Genomic DNA, 15,458 nt, shown 5'->3' with positions numbered 1-15,458 from the left:
TTTATGAGGACCTCTGTAGTGAGTTAGGGGAACATTATGTATAGTTCCACAATTTTTTTAAGGCATATTTTTATATTTATGGGCCAAATTTTAGGAATGACGTGACTTTGGCGGTATTTCGTGTGTATTAGCTCTTGGAATTGAACCTTGGGGCGCCAATTTTTTTTTTCTGAAAAAAAATTATGGAGACATCCGTAATCAATTGGCGAAGCATTACGTATAGTCCTACTATTTTAATGCATATTTTTACATGTACGACCCAACTTTAAAAATTTAAGCGACTTTGATGGTTTTTTGTGTGTATTAGCTCTGTATTTGTAGCCTTGGGGCGCCTAATTTTTTTTCCTGAAAAAACTTTATGAGGACATTCGTAATGATTTGAAGGAATATTACGTATAGTCCCACCATTTCTCTAAGGTATATTTTTGCATTTACGGGTCAACTTTTAGGAATTACATTACTTTGTCGGTTTTTCATGTGTATTAGCCTATGGATTTGAAGCCTTAGGGCCTCAAAAAAAATTTCTAGAAAAACTTTATGGGGACCTCCGTAATGAGTTGGGAGAGCATTACGTATAGTCTCACCATTTTAAGGCATATTTTTGCATTTACGCACCAACTTTTAGGAATTACGTGACTTTGACGTTTTTTTATGTGTATTCATTCACCTATGGATTTGAAGCCTTAGGGCGCCTAGAATTTTTTTTCTGAAAAATCTTTATGAGGACCTCCGTAATGCGTTAGGGAGCATTACGTATAGTCGTACCATATTTAAGGCATAATCTTGCATTTACGAGCCAACTTTTAAGAATTACACGACTTTAGCAGTTTTTTTGTGTGTATTAGTCCATGAATTTGAAGCCTTGAGGTTCCCCAATTTTATTTTTTTTTAAAAAAACTTTATGAGGACCGTTGTAATAAATTGGGGGAGCATTACGTATAGTCTCACCATTTTTAAGCATATTTGTATTTACAGACTTAATTTTTCGTATATGTTAACTCATGAATATTTTAGTGATATGACTTTCAAATGATTTTTTTTTGAAACTTTTATGGAACCCTTTGTAGGGAGTTTGAGGAGCAGCACCTACAGTCTCACCATTTTAAAAGTGATATTTAGGCATTTAAGAGCCAATTTAAAGGAATTAAGTGATTTTCTTTGTTTTTTCGTGTGTATTAGCTCATGAATATTTTGAGTATATGGTTTTCAAACGATTTTTTTGCGAAACCTTTATGTAACCCTCCTAGGGAGTTAGGGGAGCAGTTCGTACAGTCTCACCATTTTTAGAGTTATTTTTGGACATTTTTAGGGGTCTATATTTTTTGTGTGTGTTAACCCATGAATATTTTGGTGGTATGACTTCTAGACAAATTTTTTATGGAACCCTTGGTAGGTAGTTGTGGAGTAGTACATACAGTCTTACCATGTTTAGAGTAATTTTTGGGCATTTTAGAGTCCTATTTACAAGATTTAGGCGATTTTCTCAGTTGTTTTTTTGTTTGTGTTAGCCCGTAAATATTTGGTGTTATAGCCTCTGGAAGAACTTTTTGCAAAATCTTTATGGAACCCTCCATAGGGTGTAGAGGGAGCAATATGTATAGTCTCACCATTTTAGGGTCTTATTTACAAGAATTAGGTAATTTTCGTAATTTTTCGTGTGTGTTAGCCCATGAATATTTTGATGTTAAGGCTTTCGAATGAATTTTTTGTGAAACTTTTATGGAACCCTTCGTAGTGATTTGAGGGAGCAGTACGTACATTCTCACTATTTTAGAGTGATTTTAGGAATTTAAAAAAGTCAACTTACAAGAATTAGGCGATTTTCTTAGTTATTAGTGTGTGTTAGCCCATGAATATTTTGGTTATATGACTTCCAGATGAATTTTTTACAGAACCTTTATGGAACCCTTCATAGGGAGTTGGTGGAGCAGTACGTACAATCTCACCATTTTTAGAGTGATTTTTGGGAATTTAAGAGCCAATTTACAGGAATTAAGCAATTTTCTTAGTTTTTTAGTGTGTGTTAGCCCATTAATATGTTGGTGATATGGCTTCCGGACGATTTTATTTGCAAAACCTTTATGGAACCCTTTATATGGAATTTTGGGAAGTATGTACGGTCTCACCATTTTTAGAGTGATTTTTAGGCATTTTGGAGCCAATTTATAGAAATTAGGTGATTTACTTAATTTTTCGTATGTATTAGTCCATAAACATTTTGGTGATATGGCTTCAGCCGTGATTATTCTATTGACTAATATAGTTTGAGAAGATGGCAAGCATGGTTTCTCATCTTTGTTAGTATGTTAAATTGAACACTCAAAATTTGATTAATATGACAAAGGGTGCAAATACTTTTTTGACAAGATTAAAATTGCTCTAGCGGTAAGGGACCATTTTAATGTTTTTTTTTCAAAGTAATTTGAGGCCAAAATGATAGTATAGTGGCATTATGGTATAATAATAAAAAATATATTAGGTAAAGTGGCAAAAAGTCAAAGTTAGTGATGTGTGTTAGGTCAAATTAGTGGAATAGGAAAGTGGGGGTGGCAAAAACACAAACTTAGGGAACATGATTGTTTGTCCAAGGTTTCAACTACTCTTAGCATTTTTTCTTTTGATTTCCCACTCGATGTCTAGTATCCACATTAGAGTCTAATTAAATTTTGATTGGATTCACTCTTGAAAGTCCCATATTGGGATGTAAAGTGCTCTCTAACAAAGACGACTCCGTACCTAGAAGGACTCAAACTCAATACCTCTGATTAAAGATGAAAGAGTACTTACCATTCTACCACAACCTTGTTGGTCTTTTTTATGTTATAAACACACAACATTGAACTCGGTACATTCTTTACAGTTTCCTAGATACTCTATTTTATATTATTCGACTCATGTAGAATTGACATATTTTTAAAGAAAAATTTAATTCAAAGTATATTTGATTAAATTAACTTTATTAGTGATGTTTTGGAACTCTAAATTTGACGACTACTATATGAAGGGTGTAGTATGGAAAAAAGTAGTAATAAATCTCTTGATTTACTACAATAGGTAAGTAAAATGAAACATCTATTTTTGGTATAGAAGTCAAGTAAAATAAAACGAAAGAGAGTAAATTTTTTTAGTCAACTTTGTTGGAAACAGTCTTGTTGGATGGAAATGTAACTATTAGTCTCGATGAATTCTTAGTTTCTGAGAGAGTGAAAAAGAGTGATATTTTTTTTTATATTTAGAAATATTTACTTCTAAATTTCTTATAAGTTCAAAACCTAGAAACAATTCACGAGGATCCAATCTTGATGAATTTTTTTTATGTTTTACGTAATTTTCGACGTCCGAATGGACTATTCTATCTAATTCCCCTACAACCTCTGGGCTCTCACCAACACATATACCAGCTCGATGCAACAAAACTTGGATAAATGAAAAGATATCACCTAATGTTATTATTCCGAATTCCCTACTATGTTGTGCCTCATTTAGACAACTAAACTGCTAAAGAAGAGATTTTATTCATTTTAGACAGGCAATTGATTCTGAAACAACTTCTCTATCTCCACAGGGTAGTGGTAAAGACCATATAGACTCTACCACCATAGAGCCATAAAATGGGATTTCACAGAGTATTTTGTTGTTCTTAGACAGGCAATTGAAAGTAACCTACCAGAGTTTAATGCAAGAAGATGGTTTACAAACTTGGTTCAAGCATAAACAAAGTTAGTATTGTGGAATTTTTACAATGTACAATGTATGCACCACAAGGGGGGTAGGGGTGAGGGTAGGGTAGAGAAAAACTAAGAAGAAATACAATGAAATGAATTTACTTGAGAAAGAAAACACCAGTAAAACTAGTCTTCTTCTTCTTCATCTTCATCAGCATCATCAGCACCAGCATCATCACCTATACCTTCCAGCAATGTATCTACATCTTCACCTAGTTCTCTCAGTCTAGTGCTAAGTTTCTCCACTTTGCTTTGTTCTTGTCCGAGGCACACGAGCAAATCACTCAATTCAGCTTCACTCTCCTTCAGAGCTTCTTCCCTTGCCTCTTCCTTTAACGCCTCGATGTCTCCACTCTTCAAAGCCTCAACTTCTTTTTCTAGTCGGAAGTTGGCTTGTTCCAGACTGTTGTATGCATCAGACAAGCTTTTAAGATCAGATTCCGTCTTTCCAGCTAAGTTTTTGTATGTTGAAGCTTCCGATTCAGCCTTGGCCTTATCTGCTTTTAGCGTTTCTATACGTTGAGAAGCCTCTTGAAGATCTCTACGCAGAGTCTCCAGTTGAACTCTGTCTGAACCCCCACTGACTTTGCGCTCAAGCGAGGATGAGTTGTTCCCACCAGTTCTGGCCAGATCCTCTGCCAAAGTGGCATTCCGACTCAAAAGGTCCTATTTGGCATAAAACAGAGCAGGGAAATATTGTCAGGAAAGCAAAGGTATGAAGCAAAAGTAAAGGAGGAATGCAAACATGCATCCTCGCTATGCAGAAAATGCATAGGAAGCTATTTGTAGTATGAATGCTAGTTTTTGGCTGCCCGGTCGCATTGGAGGATGTGTAGATAGGAACTTTTCAAAGTATAAGAGAGCAAATTACTTGGCAAAGATTCAGAAACTTTAAGCAATATGACTAGCATTCAACAACATACCCAGTATGTATGCAAACCTTACCTCTGCCTTGTCAGATAGAGAGGTTGTTTCCGAAAGACCCTCAATAGTGAGAAATACAGAAATAGTAAAATACCGAAGATAAAACTAGTATTACTAGGCACAGAGACCAGATACGGAACTACGTACTACTAGCCTTCTACCCGAATCATTGACCTCCTCACCCAACTATCAAGGGTCACACCCTCCTAGCATTCATTTTGCAAATTTAATACAATGGTTTATGAGTGGAGGAGCCAGAACTTTTAAACAGTACAGACTCCAAAGAGGCTCATAGTTTAAGTAGAAGGATATAAAAAGAATTATACCACTCAGGAATCACACAGGTAAAATATACTCATATAAATGCAGAATTAAAATAGACCAACTCACTGAGGTGGTAGAGGTTCATTTTCACCTATAATGATGGTCCAACTAGTAACTTTACCTTTCTACGCTTATCAAGAGAAGATACTTTACCTTCTTTTAGTTGTCGTGCTGCAATTTTCAAGCATATTGAATTAGGATGACTGAATTATTTATAGAAAAAATTGTCATAGTTTTTCTCAAGTAGATTAAGTTTTTATTGAAATAGAATTCTCAAGTGAATTAAGTATCACCAGCTTTGTTTATAACTAATTTTGTCCTGCAGCTGAGACCTTAACTGTGCATGCAAAACTATATTCAGGTGTAAAATAGTGAGATGCAAATAATTCTAAGCCTGTACTAAATGGACAGAGTGCATTTTATTAGGACCATAATTTATCCAAAAAGTCCTTACTACCTGTATCTCATGACATTGCTTCTCCACAAAAGTTTTCAGCCGCTTGATATAGTCAACATCGTTTTCTCCACTCCTTTGTTCCAGTTCTGCTGGTACCACGGTCACCTGGCTCTTTGGGCTGCTGTAAGCTTCTACCATCTTTTCTCTAATATCAGCCTCTAAGCGCTTCAAAAAATACACGAATGGAGAATCAAATACTGATGCAAGCATTGGATGCTCATTCTTCTGATCAGATGATTCATTTGCGCCATCTTCGATCTCAGCCATACTGGCAGCGGATGATCTTGTCAATGATTTACGTGGCAAAAATGGCTTAGCAGATGTGAAAAGAGAGCTTTTCTGCATTTCGTCAAACTTTAAGAAGTACGATGTGAGCCCAACTTTTTGGCTTATGGCATCAACTATGCTATAGGCATCCCTTCCACTAGCATTGCTTTTATTGTAGATTACACATTCCCCTAATAGAACTGCAGCTAATCCCCTTACACTAACAGTTGTGGTAGGATTTGAGACCAGCTCCAGCAAATACGTTAGGTGAGGACGTGAATCCAGGAAGCATTGCACCGCATTTGGACAATCAGATAGCCAAATAATTAGCAGTTTCAGGATAATGGGCTGAACAAACACATTCTCAGATGTGCTTGATTTTCCATCTTTACTTTTCATAGAAGAGGCAAGAGCCAGATACTTCACCATACGGTGTAACAAAGGCTCCGCCCTTCCTAAAATGGGCGTAGGTGCTTCAAGTTCAATTTGCAGAACCTGCAATTCACTTATATGTTATAACCAAAGAATAAGGTAGACAAAACTTCTGTATCTTATAATTCTTATCACAGAAACAGCAACACAGTCCAGCATGACCGTTCTCCCGAATATAAGGTGTATCTTGCTGTATCTATAAAACGTAAATGAATTCTAGCTCCACAAAAATTTAATAGTTCAGACCACACACGAATACTGAAAGCAACAATAACAATATAGGGTGCTGAGAAAACTATTGACAACAGCACTCCAAGATGATTTTATTTTTGTTGATGGATAGAAGTTTTTATAAATACCAAGATCCCTCGCACCCACAAAAAATAAAAAAAATAAAAAATCCATTATTGGTTCATCCACTCCAAGATGAAAATATTATCTCTTTGTTCATGTGTATAAAAAAATTATTTCACTCAGATTAAGATCTTTGGATGGTAAGAGGAACATAGCATACCTTTTCCTTGCATTGGTTATTACCCTTGATGACATGCGAAAGAACACTGGCAGCTCTAGAACAAGTCTGCATATTAAAAGTTAACATGCTGAGTCAATAACAACATGACAGTTAACACTCCAAAGATGCAAATCAATACCTGAATCAATAGTTATGTCCCGACTGAGGGCGAAGCACCAAGATTTAAAATCTTTTGATACAATTATTCAACACATATTTAGAGCTAATTTAAACAAGAATTTTGCTTTCTTTCTTCAGAAATAATGATAGTGGAGTAAATGACAATGGATTCAAGAAAAATAATAGGTCAATTTTCACCTCTAACACAATTTTCTAATTCTCATGAAAGATGCAATCAGGAAATCGTAAAAAGTGGATGTTTTACCCAAGGATGTGGGCCTAGTGGTAGTGGTTAATGAAATTGATTAAGAACCATGAGGTCTTAGGTTAAAATCCCAGTAGGGACAAAGACACTAGGTGATTTCTTCCCATTCTTCCTAGCCTAGGTGGGCAGAGTTACTTGATACCTATTGCAGGTGGGAGGTGGCAGGTGCCTCGTGGAATTAGTCGAGGTGAGAAAATGAATTTGTTGCCTTTGAGAACATGACATCAAGATTGAAATAATTAATATCCCCTCACATGATTTAATAGTAAATATCCTTATAAAAATATCAACAACATACCCACTGAAATCCCCTGATAAAAATTATTAAATTATTAAAGTGTCTTTGAAACTTCTTCAGTAAAGTAACAAGCATTAAAGTGTCTATTTTGAAACTTCTTCAGTAACAAGCATTAAAGTGTCTATTTTGAAACCTCCTTCAGTAACAAAGTGTCTATTTAAAATTTTCAGAGAACCACCAAGAATGTGTATAAAACATATGACATTACCTCAACATCACCTTCATTTTCACCTGTGGTAAGACCATGTAAAAGCATGCTGCCAAAAAAGAAAGACAAAAAAAAGAGATAAATAGAAAAGGGGGGTCAGAGATGTGAAGGTCATATTGAAGCAAATTAAAGTGTTCCTTTTCTATATCTTTCACTTTTTTATTTTTTATTTTGAATGTGTAAGTGTATTTATGGGATGATCGGGGGTAATTAGTGGACACTTAAATCAATTAGAAGACATTTCGAATACTCTAAAAGTAAAACTAGGAAATAAAATATTCAACAGCATAGATTACCTTCCAAATGACATGTTAATATCCTCCTCAACAGGGGCATGAATCATTGACTGTGGCTGCAGAATTAGAGTAGATGCCAACATTGTCTGGCCATCTGGATTTTGCTGCACCGATCACATAGAACATGCTTTACGAAATGACACATTTCAAGAAAGCATAACACACAACTAAAGACCCAACAAAGGAGATACTAAAGGAAGCTCTGTTGAACAATATCTAACATCATTCTGAAAGCATAACATACAACTGGTCGAAATATCTAACCATTTAAGCAAGAACTCAGTTAAGATGCTAACCTGACAGAAGTTCTTAAAAAGATAGTCAGCTGCCATGAATTCTTGCTTACTAGAAGTGCGCAAAAGTATCTGGAGGACAGAATTCAAAGCAGGCTCTAAATCTGGTTCCTCTCCGAGCCTTTTGCTTGCAAGTTCTTCGAGATTCTTTGGGTGATTCGCAATCAGATCACCAATGCAATGAAGTGCCTGACATTGACAAAAGCCGTTTCGAAGATAAGAGTTACAAGAATCAACTAGCTATAGCAGCATCTACAGTGAACAATGTTCACTACATTATAATGTAAATGGAATTCAAAGTAGAATAGTCGTAGCAACCGGAATATCTGCTCACTCCCTTATACTTTTTTTAATTTAATTTTGCCTAATCAACTATTAAGAATTCAGTAAGAAACCATGAAAGTTGATTTAATTAGATAAGAAAGTCAAATACTTGAAGGCATAAAGAACTAGTCAACTCACCGCACAACGCACTGGAACTGGAGCCCATTGACTTTCAACTCCTAACATGAAAAGATGGTCCAAGACCTTTTTCTATAATATCAATCAGATAAGTTAGGAAAGTGATGCAATAATCCAAACGTAAGCAGTTTTCACACTGATGGAAAGAACAAACCTGAACCAAGACTGTTTTATTAGTCAGCTTATTTGAATCTCTGCCAGGATCAGTTTCTGGGCCACCAATGATTAGCAAATTAATGGTTTCTAGCACACTGAGTAGATTTATTGTCTACTGGCAATCATTTAAGGCAGAGAAATGAGAAAAGACCAGTAAGGCTTAGGTACATGAGAAAATCATATCAGCGGCACATGAATTATATAAATGGATTATGGGTTTAACCTTCTCTTGTGTAAATTTGTAGGTTGTCCCTCTCAGCTTCAGAACTGATAGCAACTGATCAAAGCCCATCGTCTCTCTAAGCAATACCTGCAATAGATTCATAGTAAATACTAGGAAAATTAAAATTATATGAGTAATGAACATTGGGGAGGCACCCAAGCAGAAACCTGATTTGATGCACTATTACGCAGGAGATTGTTCAGCAGTTCAAGACAGTCCTGAAGAATTCCCAAAGTAAAAGCAACAAAGGGGTTCAGATAAATGTTCAATAACAATGCAGTGATCAGAAATAATCTTCTTTGATATGCTTTTCCTTGAGCAGAGGGAGGGTCTATCGGAAACCTCTCTACCTCCCAATGCCTCCCAAGGTAGGGGTAACCCCATTTGTGGTATTACATTGGGTATGTTGTTGTTGTACTATCCCACATTTTCTAGGAACCCAGGAGCAAGTGCACTTGTAACACATATAGGCAATTTCTAGAAACCATGAATTACAAATATTTACAATAAAAATGATGGTGATTGAATGCCAGAAATAGGTAAGAACAAGACGGAAGTTATGCTCAGATATAATGAATAGAAAAGGTAAAAAGGCAAGATAATGACAGACTACACAAGTTCAAAACCTTTGAATCTCTACTATTCTACAAACAAAAACAAAAAAATAGACTTGAGCTTAAGATTACTTGTCCAAACCTGCACAACAACTCCTCCTTCTGAACCTCCCTCCTCTTTAATAATGCTGAATATCTTTTCAAAAGCACCTTCAAAGACCACAATTTTTTGAATTTCCTGTAGATTTTAAAAGGAGTCAAGCCAAATGCTAGACACAAAGTAAGTTAATTATGAAGATTTAAGACAGGGGAGGTAGCCACCAAGGAAGGAACAGCACTCACTTCAGCCTCACGGGTCAAGTAAGTCAGAAGTAACAGTGCCTCATTTCGTATGACCTTCAAGACATGCCAAAGTTAGAATCCCACAATGACAAAGAGCATAATAATTTTATCATTTCCACTACCTCACGATCCATAAGCATATCCATCAGCCGTGTGATACCACGGGGAATGCTAAGAATAGCTTCCTGTAACCTGAATATTATTTCAGCATGTCGTCTCCTCAAAATGGGCTTATAAAAACGTACTTGAAACAATATGCAGTGGAAGTACTAAACATACCTTTGTGGAGAATTAGTTAGGAGGGCCGTCAAAAGTTGAAGTGTATAGTATCGTACATAGAAATCCTCCTCTGACTGCCAGAGTATTATTAGATCAGCCAATTGAAAAGAGATTACTGACTATACAACAGATACAAGCAAGAATAATAGCAATAACATGCTTACCAACAAGCTTAAGAGAAGAGAGATATTATCTACTTCTCTAGAAAGCAAATCGCTATTCATCAAAGTTGGTTGAACCTCATTCGCAGGCCCTTTTGCATGACCAATTGGAGATAAAGCGCCCACAAGAGTTTCCAGAGCCCCCCTGACCTTCAAGTACCCAATATGAATAACTTTTAGTACTGATTCAGATGAGGAAAGTAATAATGTTGCATAAAACAGACATCAATTGACAAAAAAGGGAAGGATTTTTATCATTTGCCACCAATGGAAAATGAAAACCTTTTCAGTAAAAAGTTGTTGTGTATTTATTTTTTGATAAAGTTAAAAGTAGAGGCTCTATCATACAGGGATCAACCAAAACAACAAAATGCATTAGATCTTTCAAAAGTAAATACCTTGTAGTCCCAAACTTTAAAAGACAAAAGAAAGGGTTTCCACCAACACTACTGAGATAATTGCACAAAGTTTTTAGTTTTTAGTTTTGAGATAGTATCTACCAAGAATTGTTCTTCACCGGCAGAAGACCACGCAGTTTGATCAATGACACAAAAAAAATATTCCAGAGTAATAGTGAAAAAGATCTCAACAGAATTAGGAATTTGAAAATTATTTCAACTGTACTACTCTGATTGGCTGTTGGCCTTAGAAACTGATATGGAAAGTCGAAATTCCACAAACAGTTGCTTGCTTTCCATGGCGGTTGGCAGAAGAGGCAGTCTTGACACATAACAACCTTATCAAGAGATGATACCAATTATTCTCCAAATGTCACTTATGTGGAGAGGAGGCAGAAATAATCAATCATCTCTTTATGCATTGTAAGAAGACATATCAACTATGGAAGATATATCTCGATATAAGGGAAATCATGTGGGCTATGCCAATGAGAATACCTGAAGTTCTAGCATGTTGGAACAGAAACATAATCTCTTAAACTGGAAAGAGATGGAGAATTGTCCCAGCTAGTATTTGGTGGACAACTTTTTTTTTGTTTGTTTTTTGATTAAGGTATTTGGTGGACAATTTGGAAAGAAAGAAATTAAAGCTGCTCTGAAGATAAACACGGTATTATACAGAAGCTGAAGTGTCTAGTCCTTTTCATGTTTAGGTGTAAACAAGAGTACCTAGAAGATCTTGAATCTATTTTGATGTTTTAGAATCCTTACAAGAAGAGCGGATTGGAAACCTTCCTGTACTCCACACTTATGTTACCTTTTCCAAAAACAAAAAAAAATAGAGAGAGAGAAACTGTAGTTCTCAAAAAGATCCCTTCCTCTGGTTAGTCTCTTTTGAACAAAATCTAATATAAGTAGTAATTCTTAAAAAAAAAAAAAAAATCGAAGGGGAAAAAGGAAAGATCTTATATAACAACCAGTGCATAAATTAATGTGAGACATGTTTTATGCCTTTTAGAATCAATAAAAGAGACATGTATCCGCAAGTAATCATCACCAGCTGTAGGTAACGAAACATAGTTACAGACAACATTAACCTTTAACAAAAATAGTATTGATTTCACTCTTTTTTTTATGACAGTATTGATTTCACTCTGACCATCAATATGTTCTCCCAAGTCAAATTTACACCAATCTTTGGTACCACACAAGCAATAAAGCATCCAATTAGCTAGCACTATATACCAAACATCATGAAAAGACAAGATATTCTACAAACATATAGCTTGAACTTTCAGCCAATAATACACAGAATGCATAAGCCCCTCTAAAATAACATTAACATATCTTAGTGTTAAAATTGGCAACAAAGCAATTGTACCATCTCAAAATCATCACGCTCCTCCTTTAAGACGCTCAATATCACTGGGAATCCTGCAAGAAATAAAAGATTTAAATAAACATCATTATATGATGGTGAAGGAAAATAGGAACAGACTTCGCATGCAGATAACAAGATATAGACACTAACCCATTGCTCCAAAGGCCATTTGTCCAGCACGACTTTCAGAGACAACAGACTGAAGTTCGAGCATAGCAGCTCTCCTGTCCTCAGCCAGCACACCGTTGCTAATCCGGTCAAGCAAGCGTTCGACATAGCTATTGGTGAAGACAACAAACTAGATTAATTAACATGCTGGACAAGTTGGACTAACTGCCACATGGAAATTGTGTTGTCCTAACTTAAAAAAAGCAAATAGCAGCACAAGATAATCAGCTGGACAATCTAAGGGAAAAGCTTAATTTCCAGGATCATAATGTCTTTAACATTTCCCAATTCTAGAAAGAAGCATTTCTTCTAACCATACCAAAAATATTATTACTGTACATGATCTCTACCAAGGGCTCACATTTGATGGATGCTACAAACACTTAACCCATCAAGAAATATGATTAAATAAAAGTATTTTTCTGAATTCACGGTGAATAATTACAGAATGGAATCCATTTTCCTTCCAGGAAGTGGATCATTTATGTCATTATCTTTTCTTTGCAAGGTTATTAGGTTTAAAAGGTTTTTTCTTGATAACAGAGAATTCCTCAAAGATGAGCGGCAACAACTTGAACTTAAAGGATAATGGGTCCATCCCTTTACCTTTCTTCACTTATATTCCAATTTTTCAAATGATTTGAGTATCTTCCAAACGAGTGAGGATTCATATAGCCGACGTCAACTGATTCGAAATTGAGTTGGTAGTTATTTTTGGTTTCAGGTGCACCAATTGTTCATTGCATAAACAACAGCAATTCATAAATGCACATTAGAATTTATCTCATAAGAGACTGCTAAGTTACGCGGACACATTGAATTTATCTCGTTAGAGGCTGCTAAGTTGCGCAGACACATTGGAATTTATCTCGTTAGAGGCTGCTAAGTTGCGCGGACTCTTCACTTGCTGCACCTGTGTCATACACTACTTTTGGAGAATCCGCCCCGCACCCGTGGACATTTTTAAGAGTCCGAGCAACATTCACTTAGAGCTATCAATACGGGAATTGATTAAAAAAAAAAAAAAACCTTACCTATCTTCACTTGAACCTGAGTTTTCATTCCGAAACACCCTTCCAACTACACCCTGCAAAACAAAACATAACATATTCAGTCACACCTAGTTACACATAGTCAAAACATTGATCATCAGCCATCCACACTATCCTTTTTTATAACCGCGGTGTCTAGGCCAGCTTATGCAAACTCGACTAGTTCCACATGATACATTTCACCTTCCACCAGCAGCATGTACCAGGATTTGAACCTCACACCTGATGGTGCTCTCATTGACCACTAGGCCACACCCTCGGGTATCAACCATCCATACTACATTTTCCATGAAATAAAAAAGCACCCATTTTAGGAAACCAAAAAATACCTGATACTTTGCAACTAAATCCATCCGTCTATAAGCTGATCACAATTCTTCAAGTTCTGGAATACATGAACAAAAAAAAAAAAATCCCCTCTATTAACAATAGCGAACATTAGGGTCAAACCCAAATCTCAAATTCACAAAAAATCAAAACTTAAGGAGAAATTGACATTAATTTCAATAATTTTTTCTATGAAATTCAAAACTATAACAAAAGACTATTGACTTTACCAGAAAATCAACGAGAAGGAACAATTCAAAGCTCAAAAAAACCGCTTTCTCTGTATAAAAGAAACGAATAACGAAAAGCTTAAATAGGCTATGGTGTTGTGAATTTACCTGAGGCAAAAGATGAGATCGCAGAGAAGAAGTGAAGAAAGAGGGAAAGAGACGGAAATAGAGAGGGTCGGGTCAAAACGTTAAAAGGGTGTGGACTGGATTTGAAATGGGCCCGTGTTTACTTGGGCCGAACTGGATTTCGCGACCCGAATTGTAGCATTAAAATTTGGCCACTCTAAATAACTTAATTAGGCTCTATAGTTATAGTTTGCTAGTTATGATCCATAGCTACATGTTAAGGGAGGAGAGAGACGAGCAAGATTGGGAGAGGGAGAAGAGAGGCGAGCGAGAGAGGGCAATAATTTGTATAATTCGCATCTCGTTTGTATAATTCGTGGGTACGTTTGTATAATTCATGTGTATTTGTATAATTGAGTAATACAAATTATGGAATTATACAAATATGATAAAACTCGAAATAAAGAATTGATACAAACATAAACATATGAACTTAAAACAGTTATACAAAATATGAGAACTACACATTTATACAAACGTTAAAGAGTTATACAATTTTTAAAAAAAATGTATTGGTGATAAAACTGAAAAATCAAAGGAAATCGTTGTCATATATAAATACAAACCATCGTATACAAATACAAATCAAACGAAGAATTGTTAGTTGCGATTTATACAAATGTGGTGAATTATACAAACTTGGACCCAACCCACTTAATTAACGGTTACTGTTAGTCGCGAGTGGTAATTATAGCTATAGCTATAATGACTAATTAAGTAGTATAAATTTGCTTAACCGCGTAATTTTCCCTTAAAATTACATCATGAATAAAATTAATATATAATTAGAAGCCGAATCTAGAATTTAAAAATTTTGAGTTCTTATTAAGCTCCTAAATTAATATATAATAATGATTGGGTTCATAATCACATATTATAAATATTTAATGAAGGTCCTATACCAATGTTAATCACGATCCTCATGTCAACCCATAAACTATGCTATAGATGCATCATTGTATATAGTGGCGAGACATAAATTTTATTAAGAATTGTTAAAACATTAAAAAGAAGATTAAATAAAAAAAGTCAACATATTGTATTAATACACAAAATAAAGCTTTTAAGCTAGCCGAATAATGTTATATTCTGGAGTAGTGATAGATAAATTTCACTCTCTCCTTTTCAATTTATATATGAAATATTGTTTGATTGAACACAATTTAACGAAGAAGTATCATCAAATTGTTTTAGACTTATGTCTTAAATATGACTTTGTAGCTATATATATAAATCTTATTATTAGGAGTTATATAGAAAAATCAGGTTAACTTACCGGAATATACCTTGAGTTAATGGGTTTATAATTTCATTGCTGGAAATATTTGTTTGAAAACTTTACTTTAGGATTCCTATTCAAATTTGCATGTTTATATATCATTTATTGGAATTTTATACTCCTTCTGTCCTATAATATATCTTTCACTTTTTAAGTGTAAAATAAAGTAAAAGGTTTCATCAAATTTGTAAATGTCT

The 15,458-nt window shown here is 35.1% G+C and overlaps 1 protein-coding gene across 2 annotated transcripts; it reads right to left on the bottom strand.

The window, feature by feature from the left end:
- Nucleotides 1–3,646: 3,646 nt before the first annotated feature.
- Nucleotides 3,647–14,026, bottom strand: LOC125878356 (golgin candidate 6). Of its 2 annotated transcripts, none has more exons than XM_049559596.1 (20): nucleotides 13,965–14,026; nucleotides 13,629–13,684; nucleotides 13,282–13,334; nucleotides 12,230–12,357; nucleotides 12,080–12,132; nucleotides 10,304–10,450; nucleotides 10,140–10,213; nucleotides 9,983–10,052; nucleotides 9,861–9,914; nucleotides 9,661–9,756; nucleotides 9,132–9,182; nucleotides 8,965–9,051; nucleotides 8,740–8,853; nucleotides 8,586–8,657; nucleotides 8,127–8,312; nucleotides 7,831–7,934; nucleotides 7,535–7,583; nucleotides 6,644–6,709; nucleotides 5,431–6,192; nucleotides 3,647–4,391 (listed from the first exon to the last, which is right to left on the bottom strand). In XM_049559596.1, the coding sequence occupies exons 2-20, from the start codon at nucleotides 13,650–13,652 to the stop codon at nucleotides 3,852–3,854; spliced, it is 2,730 nt and encodes a 909-aa protein (XP_049415553.1). In that variant the 5' UTR covers nucleotides 13,653–13,684; nucleotides 13,965–14,026; the 3' UTR covers nucleotides 3,647–3,851. The 2 variants fall into 2 exon arrangements, with proteins under 2 accessions (XP_049415553.1, XP_049415554.1); XM_049559597.1 differs by lacking the exon at nucleotides 13,965–14,026 and adding an exon at nucleotides 13,857–13,877.
- Nucleotides 14,027–15,458: the final 1,432 nt, after the last annotated feature.

This window comes from Solanum stenotomum, chromosome 10 (assembly GCF_019186545.1).
Source record: "Solanum stenotomum isolate F172 chromosome 10, ASM1918654v1, whole genome shotgun sequence".
NCBI lineage: Eukaryota > Viridiplantae > Streptophyta > Magnoliopsida > Solanales > Solanaceae > Solanum > Solanum stenotomum.
The sequence above is the reverse complement of the archived record's forward strand: the minus strand, read 5'-3'. Positions and strand labels throughout refer to the sequence as shown.